This window comes from Chiloscyllium plagiosum, unplaced genomic scaffold, assembly GCF_037043375.1.
Source record: "Chiloscyllium plagiosum isolate Xiang-an unplaced genomic scaffold, Cpla_swu_hap1 HiC_scaffold_8, whole genome shotgun sequence".
Lineage (NCBI taxonomy): Eukaryota > Metazoa > Chordata > Chondrichthyes > Orectolobiformes > Hemiscylliidae > Chiloscyllium > Chiloscyllium plagiosum.
In genome coordinates, this window is record NW_028270146.1 from 76,512,080 (window position 1) to 76,532,780 (window position 20,701).

Genomic DNA, 20,701 nt, shown 5'->3' on the forward strand with positions numbered 1-20,701 from the left:
TTTCCAAATCATTTCAATACTCATTTCTGCAAAACGCTTTTAAAGTGAAAATCAGGAATGGTAATGAAAATAAAAAGTTGAGAACGAAATAATTAACGTATTTGCTAAGTGTATTTCATGCCTGATTACTCCATATTGTATACTTGCTCTGCTAGAACACATTAATTATTACAATACCTTGGATGTTCTTAAGCAGAACGATGTTGCTTTGATGTCTGATTTGGTTTGATCCAGCAGCACCAGACCTTGATCTTCAACTAACCCCAGATACAGACCTGATGTCAGATGTCGTAGGCGGAAAGACTGGCCCCACTTAATATGACTGCCGCTCCAACTAAACAAGGGAAGAAAGTGCAGAAATGTTGTTGCCATTTACTATGGTTAACCAAAACCACAGAAAAAATGACATACTTTGAAGAAATGAAAAGTCTTCTGCAACAAAATAATGCTTCAGTTCTTGCTATTTTCTAAATGATGAAGTACCAGGAGCTGTCTGGGAGTATATATACAGGAATTAAGCAGAGACTGAGAGCACTGGCAGAAATGCCAATGGAATGATGACCAATATTTCAAAGGAGCTGGCAGACAAAAGTGATAAAGTGATACTTTTGGTTGTACAGGACTTTAGAATGACCCCATCAGGGATACTCCATCAAGCTCTGGGCACTGACCTTCAAGAAGGATAAATTAGCCATGAAATTAGTTACCAAGAGAGTTAATTTACAAGACCAGACTGTGTAATCTTGGCTTTTAGTTCTTTGAACTCAGAAAATGATCATACTGAGATCTGTAAAGGAATTCAGCAGAGTGACACAGAGAATCTATTTCCTCTGGTGGGATTTTCCAGAATCATAGGGCATGATCTTCATATTGGACCTCAGTCCATAAGGGTGAATTCAGAAATCACTTCTTCAGTTTTTCCATCGGAAAGAGGAATCAGGCAACAAGACTGGGCCTGAGTTATGCTTCTGCCTCCCACTCCGGGCTGCCAGGGAACAAGGGTGGGTTTCCTGGCTTAAGGCCTCAGTTGGTGCCTGACTGATTCAACAGACTTAAGGTAAAAATGTCTGCCTCGAACAGGGCCCCCAACAGGCCCACCTCAGTAACTGCTTCTTTTAAGGAATTTTGATGATCCATTATAAGAATCATCAACAGATTTGAACCTAGGCTGTTGTTACTTCAAAATGCAGATATCACCCATTTCAGAGAGAACCCATCAAATTCTATGCATCCCTAAAATTTGGCCTTTACATTGAGTCATTCCTCATGAGAGGTCTTGTCAAGACCTCCCTTCCCCTTAGCTTGTTGCCATTACCATGCTTAAGTCTCTAAAAATCCTCAAATTTGTGTGTTAAGTTGGTTTGGGATGTTATCTGATCCCTGTGGCCAATACCAACTTTTCCCACTTGACAGGGTTGCAATGAGTTTCTAAGACTCACCCACCTCACTGAAACTTCTTCAAGGTCTGCCTTTAGGCCTTTGTGGAAGGGTAAGCAGCTTCCTACCTCCACACTCTGCAAAGTATTGTCAGTGAAAATTGAGACAGAGGCCATTTCCTCCCTTTTGTCTTATTTGAGAATGCAAAATCTGACCCCTTCAATTCTGAATAGCAATGTGTTCCTTGTATTGGTCTCACCATTCCATTGTGCTCATAGAACCTCAAAACACCGACAGTATATGCCAAAAACTCTCTCACAATATTCATATTAACATCTGACCCACTATCAACAGAATGAATTCCTGGAACTGCTGTGTAAAGCCATTTAAAAAGCTACATAATGAGATTCCCTGGCAGCATTTCAAGACATCTTTCAAAACTGACATCTCAATGCTAAACACAATTTATTTTAACAGTCCTCAAAAAGCTTGAAGTCTTCTGTTTTACCTTATCCGAAGAGGTTCCATACGCCATAATGATCTAGCATAGGTCCCTGCTTCTCCACTTTCATAGTTAACTGTTCTGCAAACAGATTACAAATGACCATAGTATTTAAACATCCAAATGATTCAGACATTTTCTTGTTATTATAAAAGCTAATTAGGTAATTAATATCTGTCAAGGTCCCAAGCCAATACTTATCAAGATTGAATAGTAGCTTTTGTATTTCAGCCTAGCTAGCTATATTAATCAATGATAATCACTTCTTGAAAGTCCTTTCAATGAATGACTAACTCAATTCAATGGGATAACATGAACTTATGTTAGATTTCCCTGAATGATGCATTATAATCAGAGCTGAATCACGACAGGGCACACACTGGGAAGAATTTTTCCAATGAAAATTGAATGGTAAAATAGTTAAAATTTACCAGTTTAAACATTATAATTGGGCCATAAGTTTTTTTAAATTTTTTTTTAATTTCATTTGTTTCCAGCCTGAACAAGGACAATTTCTGTTGTTTTCCGATTTGATGAAAACCTAAAGGAAGAGGATCAGACGCAGAAGAGGTCATTCAATCTGGAATCCTGGCTCCCAGTGGGAATGTTCAGTCTCCATTGCTCTGGACTGCACCTGCCATACCCACATTTTAGATTAGATTACAGATTAGATTACAGTGTGGAAACAGGCCCATCAGCCCAACAAGTCCACACCGACCCGCCGAAGCGAAACCCACCCATACCCCTACATTTACCCCTTACCTAACACTACGGGCAATTTAGCATGGCCAATTCACCTGACCCTGCACATCTTTTGGACTGTGGGAGGAAACCGGATCACCCGGAGGAAACCCACGCAGACACGGGGAGAATGTGCAAACTCCACACAGTCAGTCGCCTGAGTCGGGAATTGAACCCGGGTCTACAGGCGCTGTGAGGCAGCAGTGCTAACCACTGGGCCACCGTGCCGCCCACTCCTTCCTGGGAGTCCCTCTACTCCTTCCTGTGAGATCTCCAGAACCCATGTCCCTGCACTAACCACAGTGAGCAGAGACTACCAGCACTGTGGCCTCATTCAGCTACAGATTGGTAAGCAATCAGCTGACTCCTGCAATAAAATCTGTTGGAATTTCAAATCATTCCCACCTAGTGGAAGCTGTGAGCTGGTTTTCGTGGTGCGCTACATTGTAGCAAACAATGGCATATTAAATTTTAAATAAATCAAGCAAAAAACAATGGAATTCATGGAAACATTACACTTCACATCTTTCATTCTAATGCACTGCCAGTTCATGAACTGTAAAGTGTTGCTATAACATGCATTACCTTTAAACAAACAGACCATTTAAATTATGGCATTTATAAAATAATACACTATCAATATATCTCAAAAAAGTAAAGTAAAATGGCACTTCAACAACTTATTCTGGAAACTGGACTTTGTGTATATTCAGAAATTTGAATTGAATTTCCCTAATTTATATTAATGATGTACATTTACATTATTATGTAATTAAATATATTGTCTTTTTTGCCACACATTTATTTATGTATTGAAATCAAAAGGGGTAGGGGCTACATTTATGCTTATGATTCTCTACACAGAAATATTTTCAATTCCAGGCAACCACTTTCCAAATTACATAAAAGCAAATATTTGAATCCAAGGAGCTAGGGGCAGCTTTCCTAAACATCCCAACCACCAGATGATAGAAGCTCCACTGACATGTGACTTATTGCTTCAGTGGTAGGGACAAACAACCTAACGCTGGGATTTAACATAATTGCAGGAGAGGTCACATATCCAATCCTGCCAATGGGAAGTCAGATTCCATTAAGTCAGTGGGGTGAATGAACTGATGTGGTGAACTTGGATAATTAGGCTTGTTATTGAGCTACTTCAGGGTCATTTATTATTCCAGGGATTTACGGTGCAGTGGTAGTGTCCCTGCCTCTGAGCTAATATATCAAGTTCAAGTCCAAGTCCCACCTGTTCCTGGGTTGTGCAATAACATCTCTGCCCACGTTGATTAGAAAATATCCATACTTGGGATTTAATTGTGGCTAAGAGGATTCTCTCCAGTTCTCGAGTTTCCCGAAAAACCACCCAGCTTGCCAGCAGCCTTTCAGAGGGATCTCTTTCTCTTTAGTGTCCAAGTGAGGATCCATCAATGGTGAGGGGGCACTGACAGCCATCACCCTGCTCTTCTTTCTGACGCCCCTTCACAGTGACTCCCTCACTATAACCTGCTAACCTACCCAATTCAAAGGCATCACTGTATTACTGGCAGTGGGAACGGCTCACGGTGGTAACTGGCAATGGAGAGCTGCTAGCCTCTAGTTAGTTGCCAGTTCTTGCAGACATGATCATAAACCCCAGGGATGACCCAACACTGACCAATTCAATAAATGACAGACAATTAACTTGGAACTTCCCACTGGAAACAACATGAATTTCCCACCAATTCTCCAACCCCGTGATTGTGATCTGCACAGGGAACATTCAATCTAATCCTATGCACCTAATGGGCACATTATCTCATATCACCTGTTTTACACTACTAGGGAATCTTCAAATTATCCCCTTCCCAACTGTCAACTTGTTGGTTTTGACTTTTGCTTCAGTCAGTTCCTGGATATTTGTGTTTGGTGGAGGAGGCAGGGAAGATCCTGTTATGCAGCATCAAACATAATTGTTGAGTGGTATAATTTTGTCAAAAGAAAACTGTGTCCAACATTGTTGCAACATTGTTAAGATAAATGTTAATAGACGCACTGGAGTCCGTCGGAGATTTATTTTGATATTACAAAGTTTTGAAGATTAAACTAAAGTTAACTAAACGTAGTGATAAGGAAGTGAGAAGATTTTATTTTCAGTCAAATCATAACAGAACCCGAAAACATTCCAAAGTCATGGTGCCTTGGTTTTCATAAAAATACTATGTGGCTATATTTAACAGACTCTAATCTCTAATAATTGCTGTTTTGTGAGCCATCTGTCAAAAGCTGTTACTGCTATTTTAAATTATAGATAAAGAATTTCCAATGAAGACCTAAACATGATTGCTATACATGTTAATTATACTGTATTCTCCTATATTATAATTGCACTATCAAATTACCACCAGTAAATTTTAAACAAAGTCTGAATTGCATTCTTATATTGCAATGGTTTTGCATTCTGCTTAGAGCACAGCCGTAGCAAGATAATGCATAGTTTCAGCTGCAAAAGCATGTAACAGTCTAGAGCATATTACCTATAAATTAATGAAGCAATTATTGCAAAGATCAGTTATGCACAATGACAGTAGCACTCTTGCCCACAGGGCAGATATTGTTATTCTAGCCTGACTCCTGATGATTGAAAATAAAACCTAGGCTGTCAATCAAACATAGCACCGAGGAGACTCTCTTCTCATGTAGACATAAAGATGACCCATGACATTCTTTTTAAGGAGGCCAGAACAGCTCTCCTCAGTGACCAGGCCAACATTTATGCCTCAATCAGCATTATAAAAAGATAGGTTCTCTGCTCTATCGTATTGCTGTTTGGGGGACCTTGTTATGTGCAAGTTGATGGCCACATTTCCCACAGCCACGACCACACATCAAAAGTACTTCTTTGGCTGTAAAGCACTATTAGATGCCCTGCAGTTGTGAAAGCTACTCCATAAATCTAAGTTCTTTCTTGCACCATTTATTTTTTCAACATCCTATTTAAATAGCATCTTCCACAACCTCAGGATGCACCAAACCACTTTATATTCAATGTAGTATTTCTTAATTATTGTCAGCGTCTCAGTGCAGAAAAGGAAACACTGCTCATTTACACGCCACACATACACAAAGAATGTGGTAATAAAGCAATGTGATGGTGTTTAAACCATCACACCTTTTTTTTGTGTGTGTGTGTGTTTTTGTGTTGTCCAAGAGATACATACTGGCCATGACATTGGAGCTAACTCTGTTCGCATGTCCAAAATCCTGTCAGGTTATCTTTCACTTTCATCTGAGAGGGTAGCCAAAGCCTACTTTTAATGTCCCAGCTAAAGACTGAACGTCGATCAGGTCAGCAGTCCCTCAATGCACTAGTGTCAACCTATATTTCTATGATCAAGCCCCAGAGTAGGACGTGAACCACAACCTGCTGTCTCACACTGACTCATCAGATCACAAAAACTAAATTTGTGTAAAATGAACAGAAATAGTACCAATGCAAATGCGTTTCACATCATAACGCAGAAATTTCAATGTAACTTACACATACTCCCCTTCATCTTTCTGGTCTGTAAAGGGGATGGTCAGGCACTCATCATGGCCGTGAAAAAGACGCAAAACATGTCCACCAGTTAGAAATCCTTCAGGAAAACAAGATGGACACATGTTAGCAGAAGCAACAAATTTCTGTCTTGAGTGGATCAAACTGAGTTTATTCTTGCAAATTAGTAAGTTCTTGACAATAGGATGTCTATCATATAACTAATTTGAAAGTATGAAACCAGCATGTATTCTCAATGTGAAATACATGATTTATAAAATTACTGCAAAAATCACAAAGTTACATAAATAGAGAGAACATAAATTATTTAAATAATATATGAGCAACACAATCAGACTTCATGTCACAAATGTGAAATAAACAAAGATCCTACCTTCTGCAACACCACTGCCTGAACTTATGGGGTGTACATTCCATAGTGTCTGGATGAAGGATGCATCTGCTTGTATATTGCCATTGGAAATAGAAAGGTGCTGCCAATAGAACACAGCTATAATCAACTCAGGAGTTTCAAAAACAATATTACAAAAAAATTCAGCAATGTAGCACTTCACAAAAAGTAACTGATACAGACATGTATTTGACAGCATTTGGTGAAATGCTAAAATACACAATCTCAAAAGTTACAGTCCTGATTTTTAAAAATTAATCAGTGTTTGGCTCATTACATTAAACCATAATTCAAAAACAGAGGTAATTTTACTTTTATGGAAATAATAAATTCATGTAATAAAACTTAACAGAGAAAACAGATCAAAACATTCAGCTGCTGCAAGATGAAAATAAATGTGCTTGAAAGACTCAACAGGTCAGTCAGCATTTCTGTTTTAATTTTAATAAAATAACGTTTATTATGAAATATAGCAGCCTAATGGCAAATTTAGTTACATTCTCTTGTAAATTTGGAACACATTGAAGTCTACTCACCAGATAGCGCTCTGATGAAACACTGACCAGGATAAGGTCATCTCCAATTCGTACCTTCTCTCCTTCAGATCTTTGTTTTGAAGCTGGGTGTATAGTCCACCAACATGCCTCACCTAAACAGTACATCATAAATGAAAGGTTCTATAGATTTGGAGTCTTCTCTTTTTTAATACTAAATGGAGAGAAACTTTACTAAGTGTTAGGTTAGAGAGGTGCTGGAAAAGCACAGCAGTTCAGGCAGCATCCAAGGAACAGTAAAATTGACGTTTCGGGCAAAAGCCCTTTATCAGGAATACAGGCAGAGAGCCTGAAGGGTGGAGGGATCTCTTAACTTACCTGGCTTTTTTTCCCTCTTTTACATTAATTGTGTAGCATGGGTGTCCAACATTTATAGCACTTTTTGTCCCTTTGTGAACTGAAATCTGAAGATTTTTATTGTGATTAATGTACAATACAGTCATCATATTGCTTTACCTGTTGAATCTTCTTGCAACCCAACATCAAAAGCAAGTTTGTCCGTTGAAGACCTTGATGTAGTCAAGCAAGTCAAATACTAGGAAAAAAGAATTTTACATATTTTAAAATTAATGTGCATTATCAGTTCATTAAAAATCAAAAGCTGAAATAGCTCTCAGAAACTAGACAGGTAATGAATTTAAGTACCTAAAATATTTATTACTTTTACTTTGCTTGAATGCATATACACACCAGCAGAACAGAAAAATATAAATGTGAAAAAACTTATCTGATGTGCTATTCACTCTAGTGTTGTTTCAGATGTTTTATATGATTTGCAAACTCTGAAGCATTGTTTTTATTCATTCATTTGAGTGGGCATTTACTGCCCATTCCTAATTGCCCCGAGGGCAGTGAAGAGTCAACCACATTGCTGCAGGCCTGGAGTCACATGTAGGCCAGACCAGGTAAGGATGGCAGTTTCTTTCCCTAAAGAACATTAGTGAATCAGATGGGTTTTTCTGACAATTGACAGTTGATTCGTGGTCATTAGACTCTTAATTCCAGACTTTTCTTTTGTTGAATTCAAAAATTCACCATGGTAGGATTTGAACCTGAGTCCTGGAACCTTATCTGTGTTCTGGATTTACAGTCAAACAATAAAACCATTAGGCTGTTACTTCTCTGTACTGCATTACATACAGTAGATATATAATACTGCAGATCATTAGTCTACTGTCTTGAAATACTAACAATCCTTTTTCATATTCGGAGATATAGAAACAGGAATAGACTGATCCACCCCTTGATTCTGTTCTGACATTCAATGAGAACATGGTTGATTTGAAATTCAATTCCAGTTATAATCATGGGTGACACCTGCCTAAATATTCTTCCCTTGTGAATCTATTGGAATCTATTTGCATTTGACCTAGTGGAAAGGGTTCAAGGTTTACACAATTCCTAACATGAGAAAATGTTCTTGACATCACCATCAATGACATTAATCAGCTTTAAGGTTGTGCTGCCTTACTCTCAACTACACCAACAAAGGTAAGTATCTTCAGAACAGCAACAGCAAAACAGGATAAAGAGAATGGACATTTACTAGTTATATTTCTCATTGTACCTGCCTCCACCTATTCCCATCTCCAGCTCGTTAATCTTAAAATCCTTGATCTTGTTTAACAATGACTCATTTCATCCTCTTCTGTCATCTCCTCCAGCCCTTTTAACTCATATCCGGCATCTTTCAGTGTGTGTGGATTAATGTGTGTTTCCCTCTACTGCATCATTGGTAGCAAAACCAGTTCGGCATCTTACTCCCACAACTTGGATTACTGTTTCTGAACCCTTCACTGTGCTACACATCATCTCCAAACATGTATTTGGCCACTTTGTCTAAATCACTCACAGTTCCTGTGTGGGTTTCAGATCCTTCCTCTCTCAAGTCCCTTGGAATATTTGGTTTGTTTGCATAATAAATCATTGAAATCATAAAACAAAAAGAAACCTTTACAAAACAGTATTCTAGGGTCAGGTGAGGGAAGAGGGAAATACCTCTGTCCTTCCTGTTGGCTTTGCAAAACATAAACAAAGCATTAGTCTCTGTATATGTTGCATTTGAATGAAAATATTACAATTAATCTCATTCACGTCTCTATACTTACCATTCCACTGTACGCATGCCGGAGAAGAATAGCATGACCATAAAGAAGAGTTCTGTGGCCACCTCCCTGAGCTGCCTATAAATAAAGAGAATATTAGTTTCCAACCAATTTACTAAATGCCTGTGATTTAAATCACACAGTGAGGATGATGGCTGCTAGAAAGTGCTCCTGATTCTGCATGAAAATTAGTTCAGTGACTAGACATTAAGAATAATTGATCCAGGTGGGGTAATCTGCTTTAACCAGTGGTATTAAATGGAACTTTGCAAAGTACTATAATAAATTAGATAGAGTTATTACAATCAGGAACTGGAGAGTACTGTAGTAAAAGAAAACAAAAGAGTTTAAAATCAAGTGTTAAAATGACAAACCATTAAAGCTCACAATTGTTAATTTCCAACTAATAATCCAGAAAAAAATACCAGTTTTCAAGATTGAATTGCATCCGTTACTAATGAAATTAGATAAGCCAAAAGCAAGTTGCTTCCTAGCTAATAATTTTTACAGTTATATCAAATATAGAACTATAATGTATGCTCATGGGTAAACCTAGAGATTTAGGCTCGGGCGGCACGGTTTCTCAGTGGTTAGCACTGCTGCCTCACAGTGCCAGGGATCCGGATTCAATTCCAGCCTCGGGCAACTGTCTGTGTGGAGTTTGTACATTCTCCCCATGTCTGTGTGGGTTTGCTCCAATTTCCTCCCACAGTCCAAAGATGTGCAGGTCAGGTGAATTGTCCATGCTAAATTGCCCATAGTGATAGGTGCATTAGTAGGGAGTAGGGGAAACGGATCTGGGTGTGTTACACTTCGGAGGGTCGGCATGGACTTGTTTGCCGAAGGGCCTGTTTCCACACTGTAGGGAATTTAATCTAACCATTTCTCTGTATTAAACAGTCACTTAACAAGCAATATCAATGAACAGATTTCAGACTTTTGAAAGGGTTAAGGGTTACAGAGGATAGGCAACAAAGTGCAGTCCAAACACATCCAATCGTGTGATGACATTGATGTGGACTAATGCTTGTCAAAAGCCTGGCCAACGGCATAACTCACCTCATTAAAATTCAATTCACAAAATGTTCTGAACAAGCCAAATGTTAGGAAAATTGACAAGAAAGTCAGAGTGGCAAATTCCATGCTGGAAACCAGACAGCAATATCCCAAAGTAGGTTCCATGGACACTAGCCACACACACACCCCTGACCACAGACACTGGCATCCAGCATGTCCCAACCTAATGAACACTCATGGTACATCTCTGTTCCAGTTGCAGGCCACTTATATACTTCAATGCTGCACCAGCAACTATCATTGTAACGTTGCTGTAAGAACACTGTACACTCAGAGACCAGCTCATGGACTAGACCAAGCTGTATCACTGGACTTTTCAGTCACTGTCATAGCACTCACTCACTCTGACCTTAATTCAATGCTCACAATATCCATGCTTTGCACTGCCTTGCCATATCATTCAGAGATAACAGGCTCATATTCCTGCTCTCTTTATGAACAAACTGAATCAATTGAACCTTTGCTCGGGGTTCTGGCACAATTAGTGCAATCACTGATAGCCTTCTAGGCCCCGCATGGAGTAGTCAGTCCTCATAAAGGAGCTGAATGACAGCGGCATACGACCCATCATGACCCTTTCTGCCCTATTGTGGACTGTTTTCCTTATAGAATGCAAGAATGTCAGTTATTATAGAAGATGAAAGTGGATGGCACAGGTATTACTGGTGGTGCAGATAGGAAGGTGTCCTGAAGAAGGGTTAGTAGCATCAGGATTGAATTGGGTGAAAGCAAGTGAGGAAGATGTTGTCAGTAATAATTGAGAGTTTTTTTTAATTCACTCAGGGGATGTGGGTGTCTCTGGCCAGATCAGCACTTATTGCTCATCCCTAATCGCCCAGAGGGCAGTTAAGAGTAAACCACATTGCTGTAGATCTGCAGTCACAGGTAGGCCAGATATCCTTCCCTAATGGACATTAGTGAACCAGATGAGCTTCGCCTGACAATTGACAGTGATTTCATGGTCATCATTACACCCTTAATTCCAGATTCCTTTATTTAAAAAAAAATGCATTCAAATTCATCATTTATCGTATTAGGATTTGAACTCAGGACCCCAGACTATCAACAGAGTTTCTGTACTAATAGTCTAGTGATAACACCAGTAGGCCATTTCCTCCCCTAGTAGTAGAGTAGTAAAGCATGAGCCTTGGTGGAAACGGAGTACGGAAGCCAAGACAGAGTGAGTGTGAAGTGTGTGAGAGAAGATAGCAGCATTTATGCTGATAGAGTGAAGAAGGATATTGACCTTCTCCCTACTGTGTTGGTCATTCCTCCAGAGTGCTGACAGTGTTCTAATCTTGGTCACAACCTCAGACCAAGTGACGCTTCCTCCACTGCCAGGGAAGAGAAAGTCCAGTCTGTGCATTACCCTGTCCTAGGATCTCCAAGACCTGCCCGCAAAGCAGAGTGCTGATTTCACTCAGTCTGCCAAGTCCAAGGCAAATGCTAGGAACTGCACAGGCAGCTCCAGTTGATGACACTTGCTCAGGTGCACAATGGCCTTTTCAAGACGCTGCAGGAATAAGAGATGCCAGTTTAGGGATTTTGGGATGTTTGAGTAGCGAGTTGTAACTAGAAACAGCATGTGGTAAGGTGGGGTGAAAATCGGACTTGAGAGACACCATGGGGTGAGGTAGGTAATTAATGAGATGAGTTTAGCAAAATATGAGGAAGTCTCCAAAAAACTTGGACGTCACTCAAATTTAACAAAAAAAATGTAAGATTCAGCCCTACATCTTTGTCCCCTCACTGTCTAAAATTAATTTGATATTCAAAGTTTATAGAATACATTAAACAATTGTATTATTAATGTAGTCTGGTTTTGGTTTTTCTTTCTCGCACACACAATTATTATTTTCAAGTAGAAAGAATGATTAAATCTTTAGAAATTCGTCTTGCTTTCCTGATAATAACCGAGAATGGAAGGTAAAATATATTTTATTGAAAATTGTGAGGAATAACATATCATTTGACCATGCTGTCGATGCTCTCTAGGAAGCTGTGTACACTTCCTGTTGCTGAATTTTCACAGTTTTATATTCATGTACTTTATATTATAATTTTAAAAATTCCTGCTGTTTTACTGTTAAACTCTGCTTCTTTTAGTTTTATTTCAACAGACAATAGACAATAGGTGCAGGAGTAGGCCATTCTGCCCTTCGAGCCTGCACCACCATCCATTATGATCATGGCTGATCATCCTCAATCAGTATCCTGTTCCTGCCTTATCTCCATAACCCTTGATTCCACTATCCTTGAGAGCTCTATCCAACTCTTTCTTAAACGAATCCAGAGACTGGGCCTCCACTGCCTTCTGGGGCAGAGCATTCCGCACACCCACCACTCTCTGGATGAAGAAGTTTCTCCTCATCTCTGTCCTAAATGGCCTACCCCTTATTTTTAAGCTGTGTCCTCTGGTTCAGGGCTCACCCATCAGCGGAAACATGTTTCCTGCCTCCAGAGTGTCCAATCCTTTAATAATCTTATACGTCTCAATCAGATCCCCTCTCAGTCTTCTAAACTCAAGGGTATACAAGCCCAGTCGCTCCAATCTTTCAATATAAGATAGTCCCGCCATTCCAGGAATTGACCTCGTGAACCTACGCTGCACTTCCTCAATAGCCAGATTTGGAGACCAGGACTGCACACAATATTCCAGGTGCGGTCTCACCAGGGCCCTGTACAGCTGCAGAAGAACCTCTTTGCTTCTACACTCAATCCCTCTTGTTATGAAGGCCAGCATGCTATTAGCTTTCTTCACTACCTGCTGTACCTGCATGCTTGCCTTCATTGACTGGTGTACAAGAACACCCAGATCTCTTTGTACTGCCCCTTTACCTAACTTGACTCCATTTAGGTAGTAGGAGAAAGTGAGTACTGCAGATTCTGGAGATCAGAGCTGAAAATGTGTTGCTGGAAAAGCACAGCAGGTCAGGCAGCATCCAAGGAGCAGGAGAATCGACTTTTCGGGCATGAGCCTGAAGAAGGGCTCATGCCTGAAACATCGATTCTCCTGCTCCTTGGATGCTGCCTGACCTGCTGCGCTTTTCCAGCAACACATTTTCAGCTCCATTTAGGTAGTAATCTGCCTTCCTGTTCTTGCCACCAAAGTGGATAACCATACATTTATCCACATTAAACTACATCTGCCATGCATCTGTCCACTCACCTAACCTGTCCAGGTCACCCTGTAATCTCCGAACATCCTCCTCATATTTCACCCTACCACCCAGCTTTGTATCATCAGCAAATTTGCTAATGCTACTATTAATACCATCTTCTATATCATTAATATATATTGTAAAAAGCTGCGGTCCCAGCACTGATCCCTGCAGTACCAGGGTATAGTATCTGGGCATCCCAGCTTTTGTTGCTCATCCCCACTCTGTTTATCTCAGACTCAAAGTCATCCACTCAGTTTGCACTTTGATTTTGTCATCTTGCTGGTTGCTTTCAATTGTCTCCCCTCTGTTTTTGGTCACCTTCAATCCTGGCTCCTTCTTCTGTGCTCGCTCTATGTTCAGTCCCCACTGCTCAGCACTGATCAATGGTGTTTCTCCCGTTTGAGTTGAGAATTGAATCCACCTCTGCCCTCTGAGAGAACATGGCTGCTCCAAGCAGAGAAAATATTCTTATACAACACTCTTGCCTGGGCAATTATCCGTCTCTGCCTCCCATCTCCCTCAAAACAAAGACCTTCTTCCCCTTTGCCCCCATTCAGCAGGACATGTTCAACACTCATTGGAGAGATGAGATAGGTAATTTGATTTATCATTAAAGATTTCACTTCATTTCACGGGATCAAAGAAAGGAAACACAGCGACACTTTTGCTAGGGAAAAAGGAAACACTGGCTGCATTGTGTTTTAAAAATGATCACCCATGGGACATGGACGTCGCTGGCTGGGCCAGCATTTATTGCTCATCCTTAGTTGTCATTGCGAAGGAGGTGGTCTTCTTGAGTTACTTATGTCCGTGTGATTGCATCTAAATTACAAGAAAGGTGACCTATCAAAGGGAGAGTTGTAATGCTGATTATTAATTTCCTTTACAATATAGACCAAGGTCCAAGCAAAATATGAATCAGACTACAGCTTTCTATTCATTTTTGACATCACGCTTCACATCTGACGAGTTGACACTTTTTGCGCACAAAACCCTTTGCCCTGCTTCATATGTAGTATCCCAAAAGGCATGTGCTATGGTTCCAGATATCATGCTTTGCTTCCAGATGCCTTAATGATCAGATACAGAAGGAAAGAAAAGGAAGCAAGTCCTGCATTTTGGATCCCACTTGCTCATGTGAGTTCCTGCTCCACATGTTCAAAGAACACATTGGAAGCCGTGGCAGAAACACAAATCGCAGAGCAATGTCATCGGTTTAGGAGGAGGGGCTTGAGGCATTGGGATGGAGGAGCCCAGATCCAGGTCCCTGGCAGAGCTAGAAGTGGGAGCTGTTCCAAAAACCACCTAACGTTACTGAAAAGACTATAAGATGAACTTTTTAAACTTTTTCTTGCTTTATATTCTGTGTTTTGGTTATTTTCTGTGCTTTAAGATGGCACTGGAGAATGGCGACATTAAATAACACTTTTCACTGTATTGGTAATAAATATGAGACAGTAAATAATTCAAATCAAATATTCTTCCAATTGAGGGGCAGCCAACAATGCCAGGCCTAAATTGAAATGTTCATTCTTGTTTTCCAATGAGAATTGCTATTTATCTATTCAAACAGAGAAAGATAGGCTTTGACTTCCACTTTTTCATGCAGAGGTGATGAACTATTCTTGTTAATAGGATATTTATGACTTGTTGGCTGGAATATTTCCATCATTTTGTAGCTGGAAGGGATTGAGAAACTAAGTGCAGATGCAGCTCATAGGTAACTGGTATTGATTTGAAAAGGACTATAAGTTGAAAATGAGAGATTGACTTACCTTTTTCATAAACTTCTAGAAAGCAGGAAAGATCAAAGTAAATAAAATAGATTAATATTAATAATTCAGATTTGCATTTACATCAAGCTGACAATACATGGCAGTCATTTCACCCATTTCAGTCAATCTTTGGATAAAGGTTATTACGCTGAGGTACATATAATCTTTAAAAAGTTAGTTCATATAAAACAAAGTTGCAGTAGTAAAGGTGAAGAGATATAATCTTGATTTTGGATTATATTCTTAAACTTCTATGCAAAATCCAACATTCGCTTTGACTGAGTCAAACGAGTTACACCCTAAACCACATAGATAATCAGCTTTCTCGACGCAGAAACATATACTTAAAGTGAAATAATATTCACAGAGTGAGAAAACATAGCAACTCACTGTGGCAACCAATTAATCCTATTTCTGACCTTCTAATAGTTTTTTAATAGTGAGAATTGAGAAGGAAAAAAATCTTCAGCAATTGTCTAATTGTCTCAAGATATGTTGTTTGCCTCAAGATTCAAGATTCAAGATTCAAGATTCAAGCACACAAGATTCAAGATACAAATATGTAATTTATACACTCAACTGTTTTTCTCATACATGCATCAATTTTATATTATTTGGAGCTAATTTGCAAATCTTATGGTAATTAGTTGAGCAGTGAAGTTGGGTTGATTGGGGCACACAAGTTTCTTTATGGCACAGACTGATGAGTTGGGCACTATGTAACTCAGAACATAGCAGCATCACTGATAATGGTAGCATGAAAAGTTTATAAAGGTGATTTCTACTCTGAAAGGAATATAACAGATAGTATTTGTGCAAAACATTTTATATACGGGAACAGCACTAGAGTATGTTATGTTAACTAGTAAAAGATTATGCTTCAAATGAGAAATTAAAGTACTCGCCTATTGAGGCTGATGTGAAAGATCCCAATGGTCTGTTCAATCAACAGCAGGGAATGTTCTTGATTAACTTCCTCATGACATGTTCCCTAGCAGACTTTTTTTTATTATTTTAAAATCTTGCAGACTGCCTGCCTTCCTTGCTGGTAAAGAAACTGCATTGGCATTTCAAAAAAAAACCTTTCACTGGAAATCAGTGCATTGAGTTCGCCTCAAGGTGATCAGGAATTATATAAATCCAGATTCCTTCTTCTTTTAATAAGTGGTATTATTATTTATACAGATATTTGTCCTGCAAACCTGCATATAATTAAACATATGTTGAAAAATTAGTTTGATCGTAAGCTATTTGATGAACAATAGAAGCAAATATCTAAAGCAAACAAATACTTCTCCGATAATGCATTTATTTACAGAATGCAGCATATCTGCTTTCTGCCTACCAGCCCTATGTTGCAGCAGTCTCTTGTTGCAAGTGCTCTACTGACTTAAACAATGCTCTTCATGTGTGTATCTTATCAATACAATTAATGCAGCAATTACAACCTTAATGGTGGAGGTAGTTATTAGTTCTTTGTCTCACTGATATAATTTGCTCCCACCTGCACCTTGGCTTTCTGAGAAGTGGAATACTCCCCTTGCATCTTTCCACAATTAGTGAGTTATATAGGAAAAAAAAAGTTTAGTGCATCAATTAGTCAATCACATACTCTTTAGTCAGAAGTGATTTTGTGTAAAGTCACACATTGCCCATGGTTCAGTGGAAAGTTTTGATTCAGTATAGTTATATCTATTTTCTATTAATTGTGTATGCACAGTAGTTCTCATTTTTAGTGCTTCTTATTTGTAGTTAATTCCTCATAATAGAAATATCAGAGCAACAATAGTTACCCTCAGAGATTTTGTCTTCTTGGCATTGATGCAACTTCTTTTGACAGAGCCCTTAATATAATAAGAATAAAAACTATTAAACATCTTTTAGCTGTGTTCATCTGGTCAAAACCAGGAGTGTTATTACTTCAGGGCATAAAGTTGATGTTGAATATAATATCATCCTAACACACTGTATCCAATAATATTAACTGACATTTTTTCATAATGTCTGAGGAGAATTCCAGATATTTGATCTGATGCAAGATGTGGTTTAGATATGAGCACCAGTTGTACATGAAAGTGTTTGCTTATCAAAGAATGAAAACAAATTCCCAAATGATGTAGCTTTTTCCTAAAGGAAAACCAAACACAAATCTTTAAAAGACATATATTTACATATATTATTACAAAGAAAATTACATAGATTCAAGATAATGAGTAGAAAATGGATACCATGTTGTGATAATTTATAAAATTTAAAATCACAGAATTCTTAACATTTCCACAAATAACAATTGCACTTTTCTGATTTTTACTCCTCAAACAATCAGATGAAAGGGCTCTCTCTCAGTTAAAGTGTGCATGACTTTAAATATAATTATCCTGCGTCATGATATTCCTTCCAGAGAAATTTAATTCTTTTATTTTCCGAAACCCTTGTATGTGCCTTTCCAATGCATTGCATTTACTCCTGGGCAGTTCATCATCTTCCTGTCTTAGTTCGCAATTCTGGTCTCCCTCCTTTCAGAAGGATGTTGTAAAACTTGAAAGGGTTCAGAAGAGATTTACAGGGATGTTGCCAGGGTTGGAGGATTTGAGCTATAGGGAGAGGCTGAATAGGCTGGGAATGGTTTCCCTGGAGTGCCGGAGGCTAAGGAGTAACCTTATATAAGTTTATAAAATCATGAGGAGCGTGGATAGGATAAATAGACCAAGTCTTTTCCCTGGAGTCGGGGAGTCCAGAACTAGAGGGCATAGGTTTAGGATGAGAGGGGAAAGATGTAAAAGGGACCTAAGGGGCAACTTTTTTCACACAGAGGGTGGTATGTGTATGAAATCAACTGCCAGAGAAAGTGGTGGAGACTGGTACAATTACAACAACATTTAAAAGGCATCTGGCTGGGTATATGAATAGGAAGGATTTAGAGGGATATGGCCCAAGTGCTGGCAAATGGGACTAGATGAGGTTGGGATATCTGGTCGGCATGGACGAGTTGGACCGAAGGGTCTGTTTCCTGTTGTACATCTCTATGATGTTCAGGGAAGTGTAGGCTTGGTGCATTAGTCAGGGGAAATGTAGAGCAATAAGGTAGGGGAATGGGTCTGAGTGGGATACTCTTCAGGTGGTCAGAGTGGACTTGTTGGTTCAAATGGCTTGTTTCCACAGTGTAGGAATTCTTTGATTCTAGTCACTATGTCTGCCTCTTTATAAGATCCTCCCAAATCTGATACCCAATGGCAAAGGTATAGCTTAAACTGTAGGGTTTGGTAGAGGGGGAAAGGAATTCCATCTTTCATGTGCTGCTCCCTTCTTTTGGTCTTCTTACATCATGCAATATTTATGGTCAAAATGGCCAGCAAAGACAGCATGCTATAATCTAATGCTGTTGTTACTCTCATTTATGAAGGAATAATTTGATTTAGGATATATCATCCACTTTTTTAAAAGCTTTTGCATGGCCCTTGTATATGGGTCTACAAGAATGTAATTCATCGCATTTTCTCATAATATTATTTAAAGTAAACTCCTGACAATAATCACAACATGTACAGAATCCTCAAAAATCAGAATTGGTGATATATGAGGTGACACTGTGCAACTAAATTACAAAACATAATTCCAGCTCTTAATTCCAAGAATGGTATCACAGGTGAATGTTTTTCAGAATTCTTTGTGCTCAGCAGTTATATTACACAATGTTTTTGTATAAATATACTATAGAGATTGTATTAAGAAAGCTATTTGCCATTATGTTTTAAATTATGTTTCTCTTTTTGTTGTTTATAATTCCCAGAAACATTACATCTGTGTTCTTTGAGCAAAAACTGCATGCATTCATGTAGAACTCTGAGCTCAAAAACTGCATGAATTTATGTAAAACTCCGTTATCTCACTTTTTAGATTAGAATCAATCTAAGCATTATGGCACAGACAGAGAACACAGGGAGCCAACACCTCCAACATATTGTCTAGCTATCACCATTGTTAACAGCTAACCCGAGAATGCAACTTTTTTAAAAAAAGGTTTTTGATTTACACATGAAAGAAGTGAAACTATCACTGTATTCTAACAGATGAAAGGCTTAACAGACAATCAATTTTTCAATGTATAATTTCAGTTACATCACACTGTAAATTTTTGCTATAAATTCTGTGTTATGATTGAGCCCTCCACAATCACCTGATGAAGGAGCGTCGCTCCAAAAGCTAGTGTGCTTCCAATTAAACCTGTTGGACTATAACCTGGTGTTGTGTGATTTTTAACTTAAAATATTTGAGGATTCTGCACCCAACACATTTTCAACAGGGGTTCCAGAGACTCATGACTCTCATGAGAACAAGAAAAATAAAAATCACCTAATCTCTGTTTGAAATTGTCAATTTCCTAGTTCGAGATTCTCGCCTAGAGGAACCACCCCCTCCACATCTACCCTGTCAAAACTCCACAGGATTTTACAGGTTTCAAATAATTCACTTGTTATTCTTCAAAACTCCAGGGATAAAACTATAGCCCCTACAATCTTTCTCATAAAAACAACCCACCCATTCAGGTATTAGTCAAATAAATCTTCTCTGAACTGCGTCCACTGTACTTACATCCTTTCTTAAAGCAGGTGATTAAAATGGTGTACAATACTCTAGACAAGTCTTACTACGTCTCTGTATAACTGAAGCATAACCTCCCTACTTTGGTGTTCAATTTCCCCATGATAAATGATAACATTCTATTAGCTTTCCTAATTTCCATGCCTTCCTTTTATGATTCATGTATGAGGATACCAAGTTTCCTTTGCATTACAGAGCTTTTACATTTTTTTAATCTTCTTGACAAATGGACAACTTCCCATTTTCCCATATCAATATCCACTTGTCATACCTTTGCGCATTCACTTAACCTATTCATAATCTCTTCTTGCCTTCTTGTGTCCTTTTCACAATTCTCATTCCTATCTATCATTGTAACATCAGCAAATTTGGCAATCATACTCTTTGTCTCTTCATCCAAGTCCTTTATATAAACTACAAACAGTTGATGCCCCAGCACTGATACTGGTGGCACATCATTCTTTAGACCTTGCCAACTTGAAAATGACAAAGTTATATCTATTCTCTGCTTCTTGTTAGCCAGGCAATCTTTTACCTATATCAACATCTTCAGCATGAGCTTTTATTTTCTACGATAACCTTTGATGCGGCACCTTAACAAATTATTTGGGAAATAGAAGTACATCACCCACCAGTTCCCCTTGTATAGAGCAAGTGTTGCCCCTCAAAGTCATGCTTCAATTGTACTGAGAATATCGACATTTTGGATTCATTACATTGGTAATCCTGGATGCAAAAGAGGGACAATAAGACATAATTTTATGGTGCTATACCTATCACTCAATGGGCACTAAGGTATATTCAGTATTAGGCAAAAGTGAGGACTGCAGATGCTGGAAATCAGAGCCTAGATTAGAGTGGTGCTGGAAAAGCAC

The 20,701-nt window shown here is 38.8% G+C and overlaps 1 protein-coding gene across 11 annotated transcripts in view; it reads right to left on the bottom strand.

Annotated features, from left to right (window-relative positions):
• Nucleotides 1–20,701, bottom strand: part of ryr3 (ryanodine receptor 3) — a 370,356-nt gene that overhangs the window by 271,988 nt on the left and 77,667 nt on the right. For 10 of the 11 annotated variants that reach the window (XM_043697973.2, XM_043697975.2, XM_043697971.2 and 7 more), the window contains exons 4-10: nucleotides 9,212–9,286; nucleotides 7,560–7,638; nucleotides 7,086–7,198; nucleotides 6,532–6,631; nucleotides 6,141–6,237; nucleotides 1,886–1,960; nucleotides 178–334 (exon numbers count right to left, since the gene is read on the bottom strand). In XM_043697973.2, the coding sequence (XP_043553908.2) occupies nucleotides 178–334; nucleotides 1,886–1,960; nucleotides 6,141–6,237; nucleotides 6,532–6,631; nucleotides 7,086–7,198; nucleotides 7,560–7,638; nucleotides 9,212–9,286 (696 nt within the window). Of the gene's footprint in view, nucleotides 1–177; nucleotides 335–1,885; nucleotides 1,961–6,140; nucleotides 6,238–6,531; nucleotides 6,632–7,085; nucleotides 7,199–7,559; nucleotides 7,639–9,211; nucleotides 9,287–15,224; nucleotides 15,240–17,017; nucleotides 17,069–20,701 lie in introns of all 11 variants that reach the window. The other variant, XM_087990011.1, reaches the window with a different exon arrangement.